Genomic DNA, 23,755 nt, shown 5'->3' with positions numbered 1-23,755 from the left:
TTGGCTATTTGTGTAGATTCTTTGGAAAAATGTCTATTCAGGTTCATTGTCCATTTATAAATTGTGTCATTTGTCTTTTTTTATTGAATGGTAAGAACTCTTTGTATATTCTAGATGCAAGTCTCTTTTCAGATATGTAATTTGCAAAATTTTTCTCACATTATGTGAATTGTACTTTCACTTTTTTGTCCTTTGAAGCACAAAGCTTTTAATTTTGTTAAAGTCCCATTTATCTATTTTTCTCTTTTGTTGCTTGTGCTTTTAGTGTCATATCTAAGAATCTATTAGATTCTTTTTATTATAACATAAATCCAAGGTCATAAAGATTTTTCTCTATGTTTTCTTCTAAGAGTTGTATAGTTTTAGCTCATACATTTAGGTCTATAGCCATTTTGAATGAATTTTTGTACATGGTGTGAGATAGGGTTCCAACTTCATTCTTTTGCATGTGGAATGTGGATATCTCATTCCAGCACCATTTGTTGAAAAGACAATTCTTTCTCAATCAAATTGTCTTGGCACACTTATGGAAAGTCAAGTGGCTGTAAATGTAAGGGTTTATTCTCAATTCTAGTCTATTGATCTATGGTCTATCCTTGTACCAGTACTATACTGTCTTGATTACTGTCCCTTTGTAGTAAGTATTGAAATTGGGACGTGTGAATCTCCCAACTTTTTTCTTTTTCAAGATTGTTTTGTTATCGAGTGCCCTTTTATAAGTGGTTTCCCCATCTGAGAAATGGGGGAATTTCGCTTAGAAATATCTATGATGGCAGGAAAATACAGCAGGGAAAGATGATAAGTGACCTATCATATATATTTCACGAAGCCACCCAGGAAACTGCTCATCTCAAACCCCCACCTTGGCCCTGGACCTACCAGAAAGCACCGGGATGAATCACAGCGAGATTTTGCACCGCTGTCGCCTCCTGCCACATGAGATGGGCTCTGTCTGAGCCTATACTCTGCCTGTTGGGTTGAATTGAATTCGTTCGGCAAACAATGTCTTTAACCTGCGAGTAGCCAGTAGGCCCAATTATTCTTGGCAGCAGAGCCTTAGAAATGCATTTCAGGCATGTTTAGCCACATGGCTGGGATTTGAGGATAAGGCAAGGGACCGTCTGACCTCCTGCAGCTAGAGGACAGTGTGGTCTCCCTGGGCTGGTCACTGTTTCAGTGGCTCCACTACACAATGAGGATAACAATCCTTGCTCCGCCTACCTCACAGGGATTATTGTGTCAAGGTAACCTCTTCCAGAGAGCCTTCCCTGACTGCCCCCAGGCTGAGTGGGGTCTCTCTTCTCTTCGCTCCCACACCCCCCTATGAGTTTCTTCTATCATAGCACTTTTCACTCCACATTTCTCTCTGTCTCCTCCTCTCTGTAGCTCCATGAAGGCAGGAGCTGGGTGGGCCTCATCTCTGTGGTCCCATCACCCAGCACCTGGCCTATAGTCGATGTTCAATGCCCATCTTTGTTAGACTGAACTGAACGGGAAGTGCTCTGAACACATTGTAAAACCTGGCTGCCCCCTGGCACAGAGTGAGCATTCCCTTCCAGATTCATGACAGGAAGGTGTCCTACCAGGGGCAGCTTCATGGGGAGGCCCAAAACAGTCACCGTGGGCTTCCCTGGTGACACAGTGGTTGAGAATCCGCCTGCCAAGACAGGGGACACAGATTCGAGCCCTGGTCCGGGAAGATCCCACATGCCATGGAGCAACTAAGCCCGTGCATCACAACTACTGAGCCTGCGCCCTGGAGCCTGCGAGCCACAACTACTGAGCCCACGTGCCACAACTACTGAAGCCCACGCACCTAGAGCCGGTGCTCCGCAACAAGAGAAGCCATGGCAATGAGAAGCCCGCACACCGGGCTTCTGCAACGAAGAGCAGCCCCCGCTCGCCACAACTAGAGAAAGCCCGTGCGCAGCAACGAAGACCCAATGCTGCCATAAATAAGTAAGTAAATAAATAAATAAATAAATTAATTAATTAATTAATTTTAAAAAAAAACAGTCACCGTGGGCCACTTTCACACTGCTTGGCTTCCAGAGAGGAAGTGATGGAACTTGGTGCTGATGGTGGATGCTATCCCAAAGTTTAGCTCTTAAGAGCTGGTCCTAGATGCTCTCCCAGCTGAAAGTTTCTCCAACTCAAAGGGTCCAGGTGCTTTACTCCTGGGATACCCTATTTTCCCCTGCTGTTGTGCAGCACATACTGATGCAAAGACAGTGTGAAAGAGGAAACACGGTGCCTCATCCCCAAATTGCCCCTTGGCTTTGGGATGTAAGCAAATGAACACACACACACACACACACACACACACACACACACACACACACACACACTCATTTACCCATTCATTCACTGAGCACTTACTCTGTACCAGACCCTGTGCTGCTGAATACAGGGGTTCACAAAGGCAGAGACAGGGTCCTGCATCCAAGAAGCTTGCAGTCTAGGCACTTCCCTGGCGGTCCAGTGGTTGGGACTTTGCCTTTCAATGCAGGGGGTGTAGGTTCGATCCCTGGTCGGGGAGCTAGGATCCCACATGCCTCGTGGCCAAAAGACCAAGACGTAAAACAGAAGCAATGTTGTAACAAGTTCAATAAAAACTTTTAAAATGGTCCACATAAAATTTTTAAAAAAACCTTTAAAAAAAAAAGAAGAAGCTTGCAGTCTAGTGGGAGAGCAGACATGTAAACAGAATGATGAGAATGTGAGGGGACAAGATTGTCAGTGTGAGAGTGTGCCCTCCCCTCCCATCTCAACATCTCTGCCCTCCAGCTTCTAAGGGGACTTCTGTCTCTGCCACTCCAGGACTTTAGGAAAATGAGATAGGAACAAAGAACTAGGAGGAAGAAAGCTCACTTCTCAATTTCTTCTTTGCTGTGCAGAATCAGGGTAATGAGCAAAGTTGAAATTAGAAGTTAAATCAATTCACGTAAAGAGAGGTTAACTTCATGTCCACTGGGATGGCTATTATCAAAGGAAATGGAATATAAGTATTGGCAAGGATGTGGAAAACTGGGACTCTTGATGGTGGAAATGGAAAATGCAGCTGCTGTGGAAAACAGTTTGGTAGTTCCTCAAAAAGCTACACAGAGAATTACCATATGGGCCAGCAAGTCCACTTCTAGATATATACTCAAGAGAATTGAAAACAAGGACTTGAACAGGTATTATTCACCAATAATTCACAGCAGCGTTATTCACAATAGCCAAAAGGTGGAAACAACCCAAATGTCCATCAGCAGATGAATGGATAAACAAAATGTGGTGTATCCATTGTTGACCTGAAATAAATAGACCGCCAGAATTTCTCCAGCAAAGATGGGTTTACATGAGATCAGCAGAGAATTGCAACTCAGAGTCTGCAACAATGGCCCGCCATATTCAAGTTCTCTCAGGGCAAGGGAAGCAGAACTCTTTTATAGAGGGGGAAAGGAAGTTGGGAAAAAGAAGGATACAGTAAACAAAGAGTTCATGGCTTTTCATTGGCTGAATTCTTGCCAGGAAAGAAGAGGAGTCTTTCTTCTTCCTGTTGGGCTCTGCTATCATCCCAAGGTGTAAGAGCTCCCCATTCTGGTCTCTTATTTAATTGCGGTTTCTGTTTATTAATTTTTTTACACCATACAATGGAATATCATTTAGCCATTAAAAGGAATGAAATTCTGATACAGGCTATGACATGGATGAACCTTGAAAACATTATACTAAGTGAAATAAGCAGACACAGAGACAAATTCTGTATGATTCCACTTATATGAGGTATCTGGAATAGGTAAATTCATATACAGAAAGTAGAATAGAGATTACCAGGGGTGGGGGGTGGGTAGCAGGAAATGGAGTGTTATTGCTTAATGGGTATAGGGTCTGGGATGATGAAAAGTTCTAGAAATAGATAGTGGTGAATGTAGTTCATGTCACTGAATTGTACACTTAAAATGGTTAAAATGGTAAAGTTTATGTTATGTATATTTTACCACAATAATTTTTTTTTTAATTTAAGAGGGTAGATCAATCCTATAATAAAGAGCTTATGAAGAGTGAGTGAAAGGAGAGAGAGAGAGAAGAGGGAAGAAGGAGGTGGAGAAAGTTTGGGAGCATTCAGTGAATTAGTGAATTTGGGATCAGCTGTGCCCCACAGAGGACCTGGCACATTGTAAGCACTTAATTAAATATTTGTGTAATGAATGAGAGAATGGTAGAGGAGGAGAAGAGATTTTGAGAATTTGACTCTGGTTAGACATTTTTAACTCCTATAAGAGTCTGTGAGAAATCCAAGTTAAGACTGGGATACTTTTAAAATTATTTACGTTATTACTAAACTTTGCTTCTTTGAATACAACCTTTTGCTGAGTCTAGGCAACAGGGGCCCTGGACCCACAATGGGTAAGGATAAGGGTGGCAGGGTAAGGACATCGCATTTAGCTAGTGGGACAGGTAAGGATTTCTCTAGGAGGAAAAGCCTCAGTCGCGTCTTACGAGTCAGGAGATGGCAGGACATTCAGGAAAAGCGGAGGGAAGCGGAGGCTGGAGGAGAGAGAGGCGTCAGGCTGAGCTAAGTAGCTACAGCTTTGAATCTCAGCCAACTGGACACCAGGTGTAAGTGTTGAGGCGATGCGGATGACCCACAACCAGACAATGGATTGCAGTGGGATCTGTATTAAATAAAGTTTTCTTTGCGGCCCGCGAGACCTTGTGGAAGAGAAAGCCTCCAGACAACCCCAGTCCGCATCGAATTGGCTCCTGGGTCCGTCCGCCGCATGTCTTGAGCCAGAGCCTCCAGCAGAGGGCGCGTGGGCGATGAGCGGCTGAAGCCCGCGAGATGCCGCTCTAGCCTGACATGGGTCATAGAGTCGCGCGGCTTCCGCCCCGCGTCGGGGAAGGAGCCGGAAGTCCGGCGGGCTCCGGACGTCGAGATGGAGGAAGGCGAGTACGAGTCTGTTCTGTGTGTCAAGCCAGAGGTCCACGTCTACCGCATCCCGCCGCGGGCCACCAACCGTGGTTACAGGTGACCACCCGCCGCCGGGCCAGGCTAGCCACCACCTAACCCCTTCCCTGTCGCCCCCGACACGCCCACTGTGGGAGCTGAGGACGGCCCCGCCAGTTGACGGGCGAGGGGCAGGGAGCGGGGGGAGGTAATGCTGCGGTTTCTTCCAGTTCGAGGCCAGAGCAGGGAGGGGGACCCAGACTTTTCGCCTTTCTCAGTCTGACGCATGGGGCTCCCGGCAGCGGGGAAGGCGTGAAAGCCGAATCTAGCGCCGAGCGGGCTGCCGGGGACCCAGGTGGGCTGCCAGGGAGCCTAAACGTGGTCAGGAGTGGTGGTGTCACAGACCTGTATTTTTCAGAGCGAACCGATGGCCTTGAAGGGATCCTTGAAAAGCCTTCGGGAAAGGCACTCTGTCACTGGCAGAAATCCCCGAGGGGCAGAAAGGGAGCCCAGAATCGGTCAAAAGAACCCGCCCCGGGGAGTTTTAAGCTGATGTTGAAAGGCCAGGGACCCCTCCCTGCCCAGCTTCCTTGGCACGAACTGCAGTCCTTATCACAGCCTGTGGCAGTTGGGAAGCATCCATCCGTACTTCGCTGGTGAAATGTTCACCTGAGAGGAGTAAATACCCGTGTTTGTAAACGTAGAGTGTGTAGAAGGGAACGCAGGAAACTACCCCACCAGAGGAAAATGGGGGTTGGAAGGAGACTTCCTTTGACTTGATATCTCCTTGTACTGTTTGCATTTTGTCATCATGTATCAAAGAAGAAAAATATTAAAAGAAAATAAGATGTACCTGACACAGACAACCTGGCCTATGGCCATTTGTGCCACCGGGGGTGGGGGGGCTCTTGAAAGCCATGTTTGTCCAAGTTAGTTGGAAATACAGGATTGGCCTGCGCCACAAGAATGGTGGAGTGTCCACATACCGGGCCTCTTGTTACTTTCCAATTGTGTTAATGTGGGCTTATAGCTGATTTTCTTTTCTTTTCTTTTCTTTTTTTTAAATTCATTAGTTAATTTTTGGCTCCGTTGGGTCTTCGTTGCTGCACGCGGGCTTTCTCTAGTTGTGGCGAGCGGACCTCTCATTGCAGTGACTTCTCTTGTTGCGGAGCACAGGCTCTAGGCATGCGGGCTTCAGTAGTTGTGGCACGTGGGCTTGGTAGTTGTCACTTGCAGGCTCAGTAGTTGTGGCTCGCAGGCTCTAGAGCACAGGCTCAGTAGTTGTGGCGCACGGGCTTAGTTGCTCTGCGGCATGTGGGATCTTCCCGGACCAGGGGTCGAACCCGTGTCCCTTGCCTTGGCAGGCGGGTTCTCAACCACTGTGCCACCAGGGAAGCCCTTATAGCTGATTCTCTAGTGAAAAAATATTTTATTGAACACCTACTACATCCATGACATAATTTTAAAATAATATGAAAGCAACAATAGTAATAATAACAAAAAAAACATTCTACTTTCTATCGTCAAACTGGAGATGGGCCATCAAACCAGAGGTGATCATCTGCCCCCATCCCCTTCAGTAGGATGAGTTTGGTCCCTCTTGGTCCCAAGAGATCGAGGTTACCAAGTGTTAGGGCTTGCTAGGTTGGCATAGAGGAAACTGCCAACCCCTGCACTTCAGCCTCAGAACTCTGCTTATCTTGAGTCTAAGGCCTCCTCCCAGGATAAGAGGAACTGAAACTGAGTCAGCTGACTTGTGAATCGAGAGTCTGCATTTGTGTGGCCTTCAAAACAATCTGCGTCCACAGTTAATGGTGTCTCTCCAAGTCCTGGCATATGCAAAGGGACTTCCAAGAAAAGCCTCTTGGAAACACCCAAGGTTTTTGCTTTTGGGGGGTTTTACTGAGCTGCTTCTTAGAACTAAAATATGAAGTTAATACTTTAAAAGAGCCAAAAGAGGCCATTGTGATAGGTCTGGGGTTTCCTGGGTTTATTTCTTCTTAGGATACCTTTGAGAATATATTTCTTGAATGCTCATTCACTTATCCCACATGTCCTGTTGCTCTCCTTTTCTCTTCTACTGATGATTGCTCCCCTCTCTCCTTTTCCTTCAAGGTGGTCTCAGCGGTCCCAAATGATTGCTCTGACCACTGCAGCCTAGCAGTGTCATAAACAAACCATGGGCCCTGGTAGCTGCTTTCTCTACAGAAAGAAAACTGGAATCCTACTTCAGAGACAGTCTCTATAATCTGGAACTGGGGTTGGCCAACTACGACCCACTGTGTTTTTGTTTGGCTCATAAGCTAAGAATGGTTTTTACATTTTTAAGTGATTGGGGAAAATTTGAAAGAATATTTCCATAATGTGAAAATTATATGAAATTCAGATTGTCCATAAAGTTTCATTGAAATACAGCCATGCTCAGTAGAAAATATTTGGTTAAAATAATTAAAGCACCCACATGCTCATGCACCATGACTACTTTCCCTCTGCAGCAGCAGAGTGAGTAGTTGGGACAGAGATCGTATGGCTCTTCTCTCAAAAGGTTTGCCAACCCTTGGTCTGGAGCAGGCAGCCCACATGCCCTTCCCATTCCCACCCCCAGCATTGGAGTAGTGGAGCAGGAACCTCTGGCAGAGGCGCAATGGTTTTTGTCCCTTTAGGGCTGCGGAATGGCAGCTGGACCAGCCATCATGGAGTGGCCGGCTGCGGATCACTGCAAAAGGGCAGGTGGCCTACATCAAGCTGGAGGACAGGACCTCAGGTAAAGGCAAGGGAGGTCTGCGTGGTACCATACCTCCCACTTTGTGAAGGGACGGGCGGCCTGGGCCTGGCCAAGCCACTCAGGGATCGTGGGACCCTGTCCTGGAAATCAAAGGCCCGGGTATACTTACAAGCCGCTTCCATTCCCCCAGCCTTTATTTTAAAAGGAAGTATTTCCTGTCAAGCACCTGTTCTTTTGGGCGTCCTTAAGAAAATACTAATTTTGGAGCCCAGGGAGAGAAGACCTGCAGGTTGGTCCCAAGTAGGAAGCTTCGGAGCTTGCCTGGAAGATAAGCCAAGTGAAGAAGCATAGCCCTCTGCTGCTGAGCTCAGGTTCTTAATCAGGAATTCTGCTTATCGACCAAATGGTAACCTCCCAGACTGACCACACCCATTAACTGAAAGAACTGGAAACTGTCCTTTTCAGCTCTTTCTGTGGTGAGAGTACAAGCCAAGCTGGGCTGTGCTGGGGTCAGCTGGCAGTTGTCACCTTTGGTGAAATCTCTCTGGAAGTCCTGCACCACCGGGGCCTCTGGGTGAGCTGTGGAGGGCAGTGTGGCCTGGAATAGTGCCAGCCCACGCACCCAGAGCCGGAATCGGGCTCAGTCAGATGCCCCGGCATTCGGTCATTTATTTTTTCTAACATGTAGAGATTTTCCTTGTGGGGCAAATAAAATGCAAAGATTCATAGGCAAAACTGGCTGCCTCTTCTCAGATCTGCATCGCTTTTGTCTGAACTGTGGGACCTTGGGCAAGCCACGTGACCTTTGGCACCTTGGCCTCCTTTTTGGTGAAATGGGGATCACATTAGCTCCTACTTCACAAGGTTGTTGGAAATACGAAGTGAGCACATATTTATCCGAATGCTTTGTGAACTGCAAGGTGACCCAAAGCATTGATTTGTTTTGAGCATGACTGAGCATTGGTGGCAGAGGAGTTTGAAGGGACAGCTGCTGTGGCTAGGCCAGAGAACTCTGGCTGTCAGAGTTGCTGGGATGTCCCAGGTGGTGTCACAAGGGAATGGCAACACCTGTTCTCTAGGGGCCTTGGGAACTGACTTTAAGGTACACACCTGGTGTACCAGCCACTGCTCAAAGCTGAGCCTCACCTGCAGGACCCACCCCAGGATGCTCTTAGCTCGAGGTCATGCCCACTGGGTCGTGTTCGTCTCTCACTTTCCAATCACTCCAGGCCGGAGTGTCTCAGCCTCAGCACTAGTGACATTTGGGGCCAGCTGAGTGTTGTGGTCTAAGTCACATTTAAGATATTTAGCACCATCCCTGGCCTCTACCTACTAGATGCCAGTAGCACCCCCTAAGTTGTGGCAAACAAAAATGTCACCACATATTGCCAGATGTCCCTTGGTGGAAGGGAGGGACAAATCAGCCATGGTGGAGAACCACTGCTCTAGGCTGAAGGCATCCAGGTGAATCCCAGTCCCCAGGTACCAAACTAGAGAGGGCAGAGAAACTAACAAGAAGCTACAAACTCAGCCCACCGATTTGGATTCAGTTCAACCTTAATTGCACAGTCACCTCTGAACCATAGGATTCAGTAGAAACTATTGGTTAAATACTTAAAACATCAACTGAGATCAGCACACGCAAAAAATGATGCCAGTCGTAAATGTTCACAGAAGGTGTGTGCTGCACTGCACCCTGAAGAGCCGTAGTTAATAAGGGGATGCATTTCACAAGAGCTCCTTTTAAAAGCAATTGCTCTTTTGGCCTGAGATTAGTTTAAATCCACTGGCTTCAGATTCTTCTGTGAGTGCAAAAACCCTCCCCCCTTTCCACTGGGTTCACCTGCTCCTCTAAAGGCCCGCCTCAGGCACCAGGTTTTTTTGGAAGGTGTGATCTACCTGAGCCAGGGCCCTGGGGGTGCGGGCCATGGATGTGAATGGCTGAGGCAGTGGGAATGAGTGGCCAGCAGCTCCAGCCCATCGTTCTCATGTAGAAATGGAGGCCCAGCGTTGCTAGAGCTTTTGATTTTAAGAGAAGCCAGACATGTGGATTATTTTACAAGTAATCTGATTTTGAAGTGTTTGGCAGTTAAATTGAAAATGCTGAAACTGTGAGCTGGATCTGACCTGTAAGCCACCTCTGACTTAAACCTCTCCTTGGTTATATTCCTCTGTTTTCCCTTCGGCCAAAGTGGATTTGACTTGAAACCCAGAGTCAGGTTTGCCCATCTGCCTCTCAGGAAAAGGCCCCAGTCATGTGATAGAAATAGTCTGGGGGGTGTTCAAGGCTCACCCTCCCTTATGCTTTCAGGGGAGCTCTTTGCTCAGGCCCCGGTGGATCAGTTTCCAGGCACAGCTGTGGAGAGCGTGATGGATTCCAGCAGGTACTTCGTTATCCGCATCGAAGATGGAAACGGTACGCATGGGACTTGGAGCTTCCTCCTCTGAGAAGGGTTTTCTCTGCCTCTGGGAAGTGGGATTGATCGTGTGTTGTCCCCCAGGGCGACGGGCGTTTATTGGAATTGGCTTCGGGGACCGAGGTGATGCCTTTGACTTCAATGTTGCCTTGCAGGACCATTTCAAGTGAGTGGTTCCAGGAGACACATATTCATGCCTCCTCCCTCTTTCCCCGGACAGAATGGTCTCCCAGGTTAGGATACCCAAGTGGTTGTGTGTGGTATGTCTGCCAGCAGAGCCTCAGGAAAACTCACTTCTCCTTCGAGGCAGGTCACCTTCTCTGCGCCCTGCCAGTCCTCATCTCTGCTTTGAAGTCATTTCCTTTACCCGAGGCGCATCTCTGCCACCCCAGTCAGCTGGCCCAGCCTTTGAGGTGTCACATCTCTTCCCTCATCAGGCCTCTGAGCGGCCAGAGTCCTTGTCAGGCTCCTTTGGCCTTTCTGGGCCTGTCCCTCCATGCTGTGATAAGCGATGCTCGGATTCCCAGGCCACTCAGCACACACCCTCGTGGTCCTTTCTGAAGCTAAGTGGGCAGGAAAGACTTCTCCCCTGCCATCTGCAGGCTTCCACCTCTGGCTGCGGGGAGTGTGCAGCTGCTCTCGTGGCCCCTCTAGCTCCTCTGCTCCGGGCGGCTGCTAAGAGGGGTGCTGTATGGAGGGTAGGAGACCTTTTTTGTTGCTTTCAGTACTTTCTGGGCACTTGTCCTGTCTCAGCCATCTACTTTTTAAGCCCCTGGGAGGTGTGTGGAGAACTTGTCTTAGTCTTCATGCCACATGCTGAGGACTAAAGACCAGTGTTAGGACTCTCTACGTAAGTGACCTCATGATTTTCATAGCAGTCTTTAAGGCATAGAGAGTTGTCATCCCATTTTGCTGATGAGGAAACTGACGTGCATGCAGCTGCTTATGCGTCAGAACTAGGATTTAAATTCACACCTAACTCCCAAGCTGCTCTCAGTTTCTACCCCGCTGCTGCAGTAAAAGCCTCGTCCTGGACTGGTGGCAGGTATGAATGAAGTGAGTGCATGAATGCAGGGCAGCTCGCCTCTTCCTCACCTTTTCCTTCCTGTTCTCTCCCCAGGTGGGTGAAACAGCAGTGTGAATTTGCAAAACAAGCCGAGAACCCAGATCAAGGTCCCAAATTGGACCTAAGCTTCAAGGAGGGCCAGACCATCAAGCTCAACATTGCAGTGAGTCCCACCCTCACTTGGCTGTCACGGCCACCACACCAAGCCCAGTACAGAGCCCATCACTCTTTTCTCACAGTTCAGCACATGTTTATTGAGCAGCTGCCCGGTGCCAGGTACTGTGCTGGGGGCAAACGAAAGGGCTCTGCTGTCATAGAGCTCAGAGTTGAGCTGAGATGGGGGTAGTCTGGGTGTGATTACAACATGGCGGGATGGTTCTACGACCTAGGGATGGATGTCTTCAGTGCCATGAGCTCCTAGAGGAGGAGCGTGCAGTCCAGAGTTAGGGGGAACCAAGGAAGGCTTCCTGGCAGAAGCGACCTGTAAGCAAGGGAAGAGGGGTCAAAGGGTGGTTCAAGCAGAGGGAACGGCATGTGCCACGCCTCTGCTTTGAGGAACATCAGTCACTTGCTGCCAGAGCTGGTGTTTCTGTCCTGGCTTTTGGGGGCCGGGGTGGGGTGTGGGGTCAGTGTGCTCATCCCAAGCTGTGTCTTGGTCTGAGCCTTGAGGAATAGAAGATTTGGCAGCACTCTGGGCAGGAAAGCCTCAAGAGTGGGCACTGGGAGTCATGGGCAGCTTCTGCTGGTGGTGTTGTCCTGGCTCCCTGTGTCTTGTCCTGAGCTTCCCTACATCTGGCTTTCCCCCGTTAGCTCCTGTTGAGAAGAGGAAAAGGTCGAGCTGGGCTGGACAGCCAAGACTTGGCCTTTACCTGGCTATGGGGGTGGAGATGAGTGATTCGGGGGAACCAAGGACCCACTGGATTTGTTTTCTGAAGAAAGTCTGTAACCCTAAAATAACGCTCTTCCTCTTTACTTACTATCTCTTTCTCCTCTTTTCTGCTTCATGCTGGTGATGGTTTGGGACCCTTGAAGTTGGCCAGCTGGCCCTTAAGAGAAAATCCAGGTCATGTCAAGTGAACTGTTGGGGATGTGAATCTCTATCTTGCTGGGAGGAAACTAACATTTAATGAGCATCAGCTGTGTGCCAGGTAGTGTTTTTTTTTTTTAGGTACTTCTCATGCGAATTAAACATCCTCCCCTTTTATAGGTGGGGAAATTGAGGTTTAGAGAGCTTGAGGGTCTTGCCCAGGGTCGTAGAGCTAGAAATAACTGGCACAGCTGGCCTCAGGCCCAGGTCTTTGAGGGCTTTTGCCTTCAGGCTGTAGTCTCAGCACATGATTAAGCTGCTGCTCTCCTGACAGGTGGGAACCACGTCGTCTTCACCTTTGAGCTGCTCTGGTTTCTGGTTCACCTGGGTGTTCAGGTTTTTGTTTTTCTTTTTTAAATGTTTTGTCGAAGTATAATATGCGTACAGAAAAGTGCACACATTATAAATGTAGAACTCAGTGAATTTTTAAAAACCAGGTTTACTCCTACAAACTAGCCCCCAGACCAAGAAGTGGACGATTATCAGCACTCTGGAAGCCCCTCTCCTGCTCTCTCCCACAGGATGGAGTGGCCACTATGCTGACTTTGAACACCCTAGGTTTTGTTTTCAGTGTTTTATTAATTGACTCATACACTTCATACCCTTTTGTGTATGACTCCTTTCCTTTACTCAGTGTAGTATTTGTGAGAGCATCCATATTGTTTTGTGTAGTTGCTTTATTCTCGTTGTGGCATGCTCCGTTATGAGAATGTATCCCAGTATCTACCCATTTAACTGATGGTGGACATTTAGGTAGTTTCCAGTTTGGGGCTATTGCAAGTAGTGCTGCTGTGAATGTTCAAATGTGTGTCTCTTGGTGCACATATGTATGCATTTCTGTTGGGTCCATGTAGGAGTGGAATGGCAGGGGCGTCAGTTCGTACGTTCAGCTTTAAAGATCCTTTCAGTTTTTCAACGTGCTTTTCTCTGTTTCCACTTCCACCAGCAGAATATGCGTGTTCTGGTTGCTCCATACCCTTGTCAGTGCTTGATATGCTACGTCTTAGCCGTCCTGGTGGGTGTGTGATGGTATATCATTGCAGTTTGATTTGCATTTCCCTGATGATTAATGAAGTCGGGTGCTGAGTTTTTAAACTAAAAGCATTTGTGATAGCTTTAGAATTGTGATGCATTGAATACGCCCCATAACAGTGGAAGTGCTGGATGGATGGCTCTTGACCATCTTTTGGTGATACCGACGTTTGGGGCCCAGGGGTCACCTTGGGCCTCCTCTTGAAGTTTTCTGATCGCAGAGGCACTCCAGCAGAACTGACTGATTCGCATTCCTCCCCTCTCTTTAGAACATGAAGAAGAAGGAAGGAGCAGCTGGGACTCCCCGAGCCCGGCCCGCCAGCACAGGAGGACTGAGCCTGCTTCCCCCTCCCCCAGGGGGGAAAACCTCCACCCTGATCCCTCCCCCTGGGGAGCAGTTGTCTGTGGGGGCGTCCATCGTCCAGCCAGCAGTTGCTCCCAGTTCAGGTCAGTGCTCGAGGGTGACTATTCTTGGTGCTAAATCTGCACCCTTGGGTTCTTCTTCCTCTCTGGCAGTTGGGGCCCCATGGCTTTCCCTCCTTCGCTCACAGTTGTCACACTTAGTACCCGTGTGTGACAAACTGGAAGGTGGGTGCCACAAAGCTGGTCCTGTCCACACTGGGTAAGGGCTTCCTCTCTTCCCACCACTTACTCCTTCAGGGCGTCTGTCCCCCCTGATGGGCAGGGGCTACAGCTCATTTGTTGCTGTGAAATCATCAGCATGTGGGTTCCTGGTTCTCAGAGGCTGCTCATTGAGTGAGTGAGTAAGTGACGGAGACATGGTCTCTGCTCACAGGGAGCTCAGTATAATAGGAGAGAGGAGTCATGGGCACAGAGACCAGACGTGTGGGGACCAGACTAACTACCAGCCAGCATGATCTGGGGAGGCTTCATGGAAGAGGTGGCATTGAACTGGACCTTGAAGGAAGAAGATTGGGGCAGGGGACACTTGCCATTCCAGACAGAAGAAGAGCATGAATAAGGCTTAGACTTTTAATTTTTAAACACTGGGTGTGTTTAGGGAGATGAAGGCAGCATAAGTATTCCAAAGTGAGTGCTGGGAATTAAAATAGGAGATTTAGTTTGGAGCAAGCTCCTCAGTGAGGCTGTTGGGTGCTGGAAAGCTGAGAGGCAGCTCCCCCAGCAGGCTGCACTGGTGCTTGTTCCAGGGTGTAGGCAATGCCTTTTGGAGACACTGGGATTCCAGAAGTTAGTGCCTAGTGCCAGCCTCTGGCAGTGCTGGGATGCCAGCCCAGTCCTTCAACGTCCCCACCCTGCCTGCCCAGCCCGGCTTGATGCTCCTGGCCTTCCCCAGGCTGGGTGACCGTCACCAGCCCACTGTCTCCACACAGCTCTTGCCGGCGTCTTGGGGGCATGGGGGGCAGGATCCAGACAAGAAGCCTGCTGTCTCCCCCTTGAGGGTCCTGGGCGCTGGCTCCCCTATCTGGAGGTCAGGCTTCCGACCGCGCCCTGTGGGGGATAGCTTCATCTCGGAGAGTGGCAGGGGTAGCAGTCAGGGAGCACCCCAGGAGTTGCTCTCAGAGTGAGGGCAGAGGACCACTTGCCTTGGCATCACCAGGGACAGGGGCGGGACTCTGCATACGTAACGTTATTTGTGTGCTCACTGAGGTCTGAGAGCCACTGTCTTAGGCCATCCCTCCGTTGCTGGTGCATTTTTAATGGCCAGTATGGAGTTCCTGCTATGTGCCAGGTAGTGTTTGAGGCCCTTTTGATACTACAGGTACAGCCCAAGTCCCTGCTCTGAAGGCCTTATGTTTTAATGTGTGAGACAGGCAGTTGGCATGTTTACAAACAAAATGGTGTCAGGTAATGAGAGTTGTGAATAGCTAACATTTTTTGAGCACTTACTCTATGTTCCAAAATCAGACTGGCTGAGTTCAAATTCAGAAAATTGCCTACTACTTTGTTCCTCAGTTTTCTTATCTGTAGGATGGGGGTAGTAATGATCCCTACGGTACAGGTTTCTTGTGCGGATCAGATGAGCCAATCCACGTACAGCACTCAGAACAACGCCTGGAACGTTGTAAGCACTCACTGAATGTCAGCTCTCATTTTAGTGAGGTTGTCATCATTATCATCACTGCTTGCTGGGCCTGTTCTCAGCCTTCCACGTATATTAACTTATTTAATCCTCAGACCAGTCAGTCTTATGAAGTAGTCACTGTTACTGTTTATTTTAGAGATAAGGAAACTGAGACTTAAGTAACTTGCATAAAGTCAAACAGCTGGTCCTGGCCTGTCTCCCTCCAGTGACTGTGATGAGGTTCAAATGAGATAATGTCCGTTGAGCACTTGGTGAACTGCAGAACTAAACTGTGGAGGGGGCCCTAGTTTTATCTGGTTTCCCAGCCCAGAGCACATTAGACATAGCAAAAAAAAAAAAAAAAAAATTTTTTTTTTTTTTTTTGCCACACCACGCGGCATGCAGGATCTTAGTTCCCTGACGAGGATCGAACCTGCGCGCCCTGCAGTGGAAGCGTGGAGTCTTAACCACTGGACCGCCAGGGAAGTCCCTAGACATAGCAAATTGGTGGGAAGGCAGAGGGTGGCAGGCACAGGGCCTTCAGAAAAGACAGCTGGCGGCACTGGGGGAGGTGCCAGAAAGACAGAAAAGCAGGCACTGCTGCCCCATCATGCCACCCACCCCAGTGAAGAGATACACACAGCTATATAACTAAAAATGGTAGAACTCTAGGCATTCTAAGCAGTAGATATGGAAAGACTGATAATGCTATCTATAGCTTCCAGAACAGCCCAGGGATTAAAAAAAAAAAAGCTGAAAGGAATAAATTAAACTTTATCATTCTTATGAAAAGTAGGTAAATTAGAAAAGAAATTAAGCGAGGTAAACAGAAAATACAAAGTAAAATGGTAGAAACTAGTTCACATATTCAGTAAAAAGTATAAACTGGCAATATAACAAGAGAAATTGAGGGATCAAGTATAATAGTGGGAGAGGTCCAAAGGCCAAAAGCCTACAGTGCAGCCCTCAGCTCCCCAAAATACTGCACACACACACACTTGTTTAAAAAAAAAAAAGAGATACACACAGATGCCCACTTCTTTGTTACTTCTGGAAGGCTCTCCCCAGCCCCTAACCAGTTTGGCTCCCAGGACTTGGTACTTGTCTGGCACAGAATTGTCTCAGCTTGTTGATGCAGACTCTGGACTGAGGATTTTATATGAAGACGACCTTGTGGTTTTGGTGGGCATTCTCCATCCAAGAGGTCAGGGCAGGAGACAGTAAATTTTAAACAGATTTCCAACGTAAACGGTTGAAACGAGGTCAGCCTCAGGTACGGGTGATGGTGTGTGACTCGCCCTTGCTGGTACCCCTCCCCTCCACCGGGTATGTGGCCTTCTGCTCTGTCTCCAGGAGCCCCTCAAGGGCTCGTAAGAAGACAGTGGAAATGTGGCTGCTTGTAGGTGTTTTGTTGCCCCAAAGCACGTCTCTCTGTGTGTGTCTTTCTCAGCCACCTGGAATCTTGAGTCTGATTTCGGGGTCACTGAGACAACCAGGTGGGGAGGCCTCTGACTCCTCTGTCTCCTTCTCTTCTCTCCCTTCCCTTCGGACTTGGGGACATCAATAGGAGGTGCCACTGTGTCCTGGCCGCAGCCCAAGCCTGCCGCTACTGCCACCGCCGACATCTGGGGAGACTTTACCAAATCCACAGGGTGAGGAGGGTCACGTTCTCTGTGGGGGACTGGGGCCAAGGCTGTTTCTCTCAAAAACCTGGGAGCAACAGCTCTGATTCAGACATTTTCCGGCCAGCCAGAGGACAGAGCCCCAGAGTGCCCACTTTGGGAGGCATATTTCTCTCCGGGAAGGCTTTTTGCTGGTGTCCACTGCTGGGTGGCCTGGAGCCACCTTCTGCAACTCTTTCTGGTCTTTAAACCACCTCACCAAGTGCTTTGGCTTGTCACCAGTACCTCCCTCTTCCCCTCCTCCCCTGCAGCTACTCTAGGATACTGGGCTGAGAGTTAACCTGGGTTCTGGCCTTGGCCCATTGTCATGGGACCTCTGAGGCAGGGTCTCTTGCCTTTTCTGCTTCCTTAAAATTTCAAGCCTTTACTTGGCGTCAGGGTGAAGAGATGCTAAATACTAGTCACACAGTTGTTTATGTGGACAAGCTCTAGGACAGGAGTCAGCACGCATTTTCTATAAAGGACCAGGACGCAAATAGTTCAGACTGTGCAGACCACGTGGTCTCTGTTCCAGCTACTCAGCACTGTTCTTGTAGCTCAAAAGCAGCCACCGACAGTATATAAATGAATGAGCATGGCTCTGTACCAATGAAACTTTACCTACTAAAACAGGCAGAGGACTAGATTTGGTCTAGTCCTGGGCTGTAGTTTGCTGACCCCTGTTCTAGAATATTCGGGGACTGGCCTTTTGGAGCTCCTTCTGCCCAGAAAGAAGTCACATTTTATCTGCTTTGTATTTTCAGATATCTGAAATCTCCCACCCCTCCCTATCTAACCTTTCCAGGTCGACCTCCAGCCAGACTCAGCCAGGCACAGGCTGGGTCCAGTTCTGACCTGAGCGCAACTCTTTTTCCTCATACAACTTCTGGAAAGGAGCTGCCTCGTCTGGGCGGAAGGAAGGAGGATGAAGCACTCCCTGGCCAGCCTCTGTTTGGAGCGTGACTCTCTCCTCTCCTCTTCCTTGCCTGGACTCTCCTGACAGACTGGGCGTGTTAGGCAGTAAATTGGCACCATGTCACACTGTTTCCTGGGATTCGAGTGTGCAGCCAGAACACAGGAGATGAGTTCCAGGATCCCTATCCCTGTCTGTCCTCTTGACATGAGAGAGACTCTGAGACTTCTTCCATCACGAAGACTCGTATTAAACACAAGCCCCTGAAGCAAAAGAAGGGGTCGAGTGTGCTGCCTGGATTCAGATCAGCCCTTCTCGGGGGGGGGGGGGGGGTGTTACAGGTGTCACGTGATCACTGTCTGGAGGGGGGCTTTCCTCACTCCCATTGGCTGTCGCCATTCCAGTCAGGTGCCTTAAGAGGAGGGATTCCTTCCTGATTTCTAGCAGGTTATAGGCTGCAGCTTGAACAGATAATCAGGAGGGAAATCAAGAGTATTAACCAGACTTTTAAGATTTTTTTGATACTTGCTTTGCTGACATGCTGATCTGCACTAACTCATTGTCTTTGCAAAAGGCTTGCTCCTGTAGTCTGCGCCCGCAGGGGCCTCTGAAAGCATTCCTCACTGTCAGTCGCAGGAGCTGCTCCGAGCCCCAGGAAGCAGTGTTCATCTCGGCTATGGGGCCTGGTTTCCGTGTTTGCCAGGCCGGGCAGGCGCTGGAAACCAGGTGTGACAGTGTTTGGGCTGGAAAGTGGCAGCTGTTCTCACGTAGGTGGGGCTTTGGCCTTCCCGTTCGCTGGCAGCTCTCTGGGCTCACAGTGCAGTTCCTGGCGGACTTGGGTTTTCTCCTGGGTGGTTTCTGAAGTGCCTTGTCTGCAGACAACCTCTTACTTTCTTTTCTCCTTCAGGGACTGTACATGACAGACAGAAGGAGTTCTGAAGCAACTGGAAGTCTAGGGTTGCCTGGTTTATAAGAAATAATTTTATAAGAAATAATTTTATCTGAGCACACCTCTAAAATTGCTTTTATCGACATACGTTACCTCTTAATTGAAAGATTTCCTTTTTGAAGAGTCAAGATGATGAACTGAAAAAAAGTGTTGGCCTCTTTGTGGGACCAGATTTCTAAGATAAAAAATAAATATTTCTACTCTGTCAGTGTACGTCAGAGATGGAAGTGTTTTTGGCGGCATGGCTGCCAAACCCTCCAGGATGCCTCAGCCACCTCTCGCCACTGAGCGTTTGTCCAGACTTAAAAGTCTGGGGCCACGGCGACAGATTGGCCACAGTAGGGGAATTTGGCCCTGTTGCCCTAAGGCAACCAGCAATTTCCCTTCTGCATAGAAGAGACAGTCTTTCTGCCATTCTGGGACATTCTGGGCTCCTTGCCTTCTAATGTGGGAGGAGAGTCCTGCCTCCCACCAAGACTTCCCCATAGAAGCATCTTCCTAAATAGTAAGAGTGTCCGGGCACACAGAGGCCAAAAAATAAGATAAAGGCCTCGGTGCTTGTCATGTCTGTGGGTTCTGTAAGAAAGATGCATTTTTGCTGTTGGTTATAGAAATGGCCGCTCTGGCTAATAAACTGTGTAAGGGAGGACAAAGAAAATTGGAATTGAGGATCCTCATGTCCTTTGAATAAGGAAAAGGAAATTGCAACAGGGGATTCTCAGGAGTAGTAAACTTCTTTGTGTCTGCTTCCCGTTACTCCCCATCTTCTTTATAAGTGCTTAGAGGCTAGAAAAGAGGAAGCTTAGAGTTAGAGGAGACCCTTAACCAGAAGCATATACCATTGAAGGTAAGCCCTTGGGTCCTGCAGACAGACCTGGGCTTTGATCTAGGTTGTCTACTGGTAAATGTGTGACCACGGGCTCCTTAAGCCAAATGTCACTCAGATGAGGCATATAAAGCACTAGCAGGTGCCCATCCTGTAATTTGACCTTAATCACCTTGATGTAGAATCAGGTAACACATCCAGAACCATTACTCATAATGGTGCTGATAAGGCAGCTGATGAAGAAACAGCAGTCAAAAAAATCTAACCTGGGGCTTCCCTGGTGGCGCAGTGGTTGAGAATCTGCCTGCCAATGCAGGGGACACGGGTTCGAGCCCTGGTCTGGGAAGATCCCACATGCCGCGGAGCAACTAGGCCCGTGAGCCACAACTACTGAGCCTGTGCATCTGGAGCCTGTGCTCCGCAACAAGAGAGGCCACGATAGTGAGAGGCCTGCGCATCGCGATGAAGAGTGGCCCCCGCTTGCCGCAACTAGAGAAAGCCCTCGCACGGAAACGAAGACCCAACACAGCCAAAAATAAAAATAATAAATAAATAAAAAATAAAAAAAAAAACTAACCTGAAAAGCACTTTGAGGGGTCTCTGGGGGCAGGGAATAGTCTGGTGCTCTCCATCACCAACTGGAATCCCAGCTATGGGACCTGGGTCCCCAGGAAAACTCCCAGTACCAAACCAGGCATCTCTTCACTTAACACCCTTGACTGGAGCTTCCAAATTGGTGGGGTGTGGGTAAGAGATGGGTGTTGGGTTTGGGGATTTTGAGACCTGAGCTGCTCTATAGCAGGAGAGGAGGACTTGGACATATTGAGGTGGCAGGCAGACTACAAGATGTTTCCATGATTAAATGACATAACTGCAACATCTGTCTTTCTGGCTTTAAAGAAACCAGCTGCCATGTATGAGTTGCCCTAATCCGAGGGTCACAGTGTCAAGGTGGCAAAAGTAGCCTCTGCCGACAGCCAACAAAAAGCTGAAGCTCTTAGGGCAGCGGTCTGCACGGAACCGGATGCTGCCAAAACCACCTGAGCTGGGAAGCAGAGCCTTCCTCAGTTGATCCTCAGGTGAGCCCCGCCTGCCAACACTGTGAGTGCAGCCTTACAGAGGACCCAGCCAAGCTGGGCCCAGACTCCTAACCCCTGGAAACTGAGTAAGTAAATGTGTTTCAAGCTGCCAAGATGGTGGTAATATCATTAGGCAGCAATAGATAACTAATACAAGAGGTGAGTGAAGGGCATTGGAGATGGGAGTCAGTGTGAGAGAAGAGTCTGGACAGGGACCTCCCTGGTTGCGCAGTGGTTAAGAATCCGCCTGCCAGTGCAGGGGACTCGGGTTCGAGCCCTGGTCCGGGAAGATCCCACGTGCTGTGGAGCAACTAAGCCTGAGCACCACAACTACTGAGCCTGCACTCTAGAGCCTGTGAGCCACGACTACTGAGCCCATGTGCCACAACTACTGAAGCCCGCGCGCCTAGAGCCCGTGCTCTGCGACAAGAGAAACCACCACAATGAGAAGCCTGCGCACCACAACAAAGAGTAGCCCCTGTTCACTGCAACCAGAGAAAAGCCCGCGCGCAGCAACGAAGACCCAACGCAGCAAAAAATTAAAAAAAATAAAAAGAATCCTCCTGCCAATGCAGAGGACACGGGTTCGAGCCCTGGTCTGGGAAGATCCAACATGCGATGGAGCAACTAAGCCCCTGCACCACAGCTACTGAGCCTGAGCACCACAACTACTGAAGCCCGAGCGCCTAGAGCCCGTGCTCCACAACAAGAGAAGCCACTGCAATGAGAAGCCCGCGCGCCGCAACGAAGAGTAGCCCCCACTCGCTGCAACTAGAGAAAGCCCGGGAACAGCAACGAAGACACAATGCAGCCAAAAATTAAAAAAAAAAAAAAAGTGGACAGATTTAATGGCTGTATGGCCTTGGGAGGTCACTTAACCTGCTCCTTGGGGGCCTCACTTTCCCTGTATGTGGACGGCAGCTATTGCTTATGTACTGCTTACTCTGCGCAAGGCACTGTTCTATGCACTTAACATAAAATTCATTTCAGGCGGTCCAGTGGTTAAGACTCCTCGTCCCCACCACAGGTGGCACGGGTTCGATCCCTGGTCAGAGAACTAAGATCCTGCATGCCGTGCGGCCAAAATAAATAAATAAATAAATTTTTAAAGATTCATTTCATTGTCACAACAGCCCTATGAGATAGGTACTCATCCCTGTTTTACAAGTGATGAGACTGAAGCACAGTGAGATTATGTAATTTGCCCAAAGTCACATAGCTGCTAAGTGGCAGAGCTGGGGTTGGAACCCAGGCAGCCTGGCTCTAGCATCCATGCTTTTAATCAGGTTGATCTTGAGTAGTGCTGCTGACAGGGCTGCCTAATACATGGAAGTTCCCATTCCCTCATGTGGATTAAGAAAGCCCTAATATGGCAGGTATTCAATGACAGGCCAAGCGGTGGGGCTTTATTCCATAGGTAATTGGAAACCACTGAAATGCATCATAGACACACAGTAGGTGCTCAATATCTGTTGATTTCTCTGAGCAAGGGATGACAGGAAGATACCATCCTCTGTGGGCAGAGTAGACCTGATTATGGGTGTGTAATGCAATAAGAAAACAGAAAAACACAATATTAAGAAGCAAATGTAATATTATCATAGCAAAAGACTGGAAATAGCCTACATGTCTATATTAGTTATCTATTGCTGGGTAACAATCACCCCAAAACTTAGCTGAACACATTTCTTGTCTGACACCTGGACTGCAGCCTGTGAGGGGTGTGGAGACAGAGTACCCAGCTAAGCTGCACCTGGATTTCCCGCCCACAGAAACTGAGACAATAAATGTGTTCAGCTGCTAAGTATTGGGGGTAAGGTGTAGACGTGCTCTCTTTTGCATAAAATGGGAAGGGGGAAATATACTTTATGTGCATAAAATATCTGGAAAGATATATAGGAAACAGCACCCCACAGGTTGCCTGCAGGGAGAGACTGGGTGACTAGGAGACAGGGATGGGAGGGATACTTACTTTTACTTTATAACGTTCTGTACTATTTGAATTTGAACCATGTAAATGTACCATCTTTTCGACAAAAGAAAATCTATGTTGAAGAGGTCGTCTGTCATCCTAACACCCAAAGATAGCACGGTTAACGTTTTAGTGTCTTCTCATGTTTTTCCTATTATATCTATATACAAGAAATATTTTTCGGGAATGCCCTGGTGGTCCAGTGGTTAGGACTCGGCACTTTCACTGCTGTGGCCCAGGATCAATCCCTGGTCAGGGAACTAAGATCCCGCCAAAAAAAAAAAAAAACAATTATTTTACAAACACGGGCTAATTCTGTCCTACTGTTCTGAAACTTTTCACTTAATATAACAATTTCTGGACTTCCTGGTGGCGCAGTGGTTGAGAATCTGCCTGCCAGTGCAGGGGACACGGGTTCAAGCCCTGGTCCGGGAAGATCCCACATGCCAGGGAGCAACTAAGCCCGTGCGCCACAAATACTGAGCCTGCGCTCTGGAGCCCACGAGCCACAACTACTGAGCCCGTGTGCCACAACTACTGAAGCCCGTGCACCTAGAGCCCGTGCTCCACAACAAGAGAAGCCACTGCAGTGAGAAGCCCGCGCACCGCAACAAAGAGTAGCCCCCGCTCGCCGCAACTAGAGAAAGCCAGCAAGCAGCCATGAAGACCCAACACAGCCAAATAAATAAATACATACATACATACATAAAATTAAATATATATATATATATATATAACAATTTCTCCAGTTGCTGAACGTTTTTTGTAACATTTGGAATGACTTCATAGTATTCCATTAAATGAACAACTTACGTTGCGGGACATTTTGGTCTTTCTAATTTTTTGCTATTAAAGCCAGGCATTAAAAGGCATTGCAAATTAGCCTTAAGATATCTGGCAAATGCAGTTAACCAGAACATCTGTCCTCTAAGCCTCCCGGGTAATGTGGTTTTGCCGATGGTGGGCAGAGTCCAACCCAGCCTAGCACCCGGGTTCGGCAGGCACTTGGCCCCAGCAACCTGGGGTTGTTAAGTCCCAGTCACTTGTC

The 23,755-nt window shown here is 48.5% G+C and overlaps 2 protein-coding genes across 4 annotated transcripts in view; one reads left to right on the top strand and one right to left on the bottom strand.

Moving 5' to 3' along the window:
- The window catches only part of SPATA21 (spermatogenesis associated 21), a gene marked incomplete at its 5' end in the record, with an annotated part of 40,969 nt that extends 39,905 nt beyond the window's left edge, over positions 1 to 1,064 (bottom strand). The window contains 2 exon segments of the mRNA XM_082457765.1: positions 880 to 923; positions 926 to 1,064. Coding sequence (XP_082313891.1) covers positions 880 to 923; positions 926 to 1,064 — 183 coding nt within the window.
- A 3,797-nt stretch (positions 1,065 to 4,861) lies between these two features.
- Positions 4,862 to 19,038, top strand: NECAP2 (NECAP endocytosis associated 2). 3 transcript variants are annotated; one of them, XM_082416606.1, is made up of 8 exons: positions 4,862 to 5,017; positions 7,600 to 7,700; positions 9,973 to 10,077; positions 10,163 to 10,244; positions 11,199 to 11,307; positions 13,533 to 13,710; positions 16,875 to 16,959; positions 18,789 to 19,038. In XM_082416606.1, exons 1-8 carry the CDS (start codon positions 4,926 to 4,928, stop codon positions 18,799 to 18,801), a joined length of 765 nt encoding a protein of 254 aa, XP_082272732.1. In that variant the 5' UTR covers positions 4,862 to 4,925; the 3' UTR covers positions 18,802 to 19,038. The 3 variants fall into 3 exon arrangements, with proteins under 3 accessions (XP_082272732.1, XP_082272731.1, XP_082272733.1); XM_082416605.1 differs by having other exon boundaries at positions 17,774 to 19,038; XM_082416607.1 differs by lacking the exon at positions 16,875 to 16,959.
- Positions 19,039 to 23,755: the final 4,717 nt, after the last annotated feature.

Source organism: Balaenoptera physalus (genome assembly GCF_965194825.1).
Source record: "Balaenoptera physalus genome assembly, chromosome: 1".
NCBI lineage: Eukaryota > Metazoa > Chordata > Mammalia > Artiodactyla > Balaenopteridae > Balaenoptera > Balaenoptera physalus.
This window is presented reverse-complemented; position numbering and strand designations above follow the sequence as displayed.

Excerpts from the sequence above, each read along its gene's own strand:
- NECAP2 (XM_082416605.1), top strand. The coding sequence starts at position 4,926 with ATGGAGGAAGGCGAGTACGAGTCTGTTCTGTGTGTCAAGCCAGAGGTC. Across the intron at positions 5,018-7,599 it reads GCCACCAACCGTGGTTACAG|GGCTGCGGAATGGCAGCTGG; the intron begins GTGACCACCCGC and ends TTGTCCCTTTAG. Across the intron at positions 10,245-11,198 it reads GCCTTGCAGGACCATTTCAA|GTGGGTGAAACAGCAGTGTG; the intron begins GTGAGTGGTTCC and ends TTCTCTCCCCAG.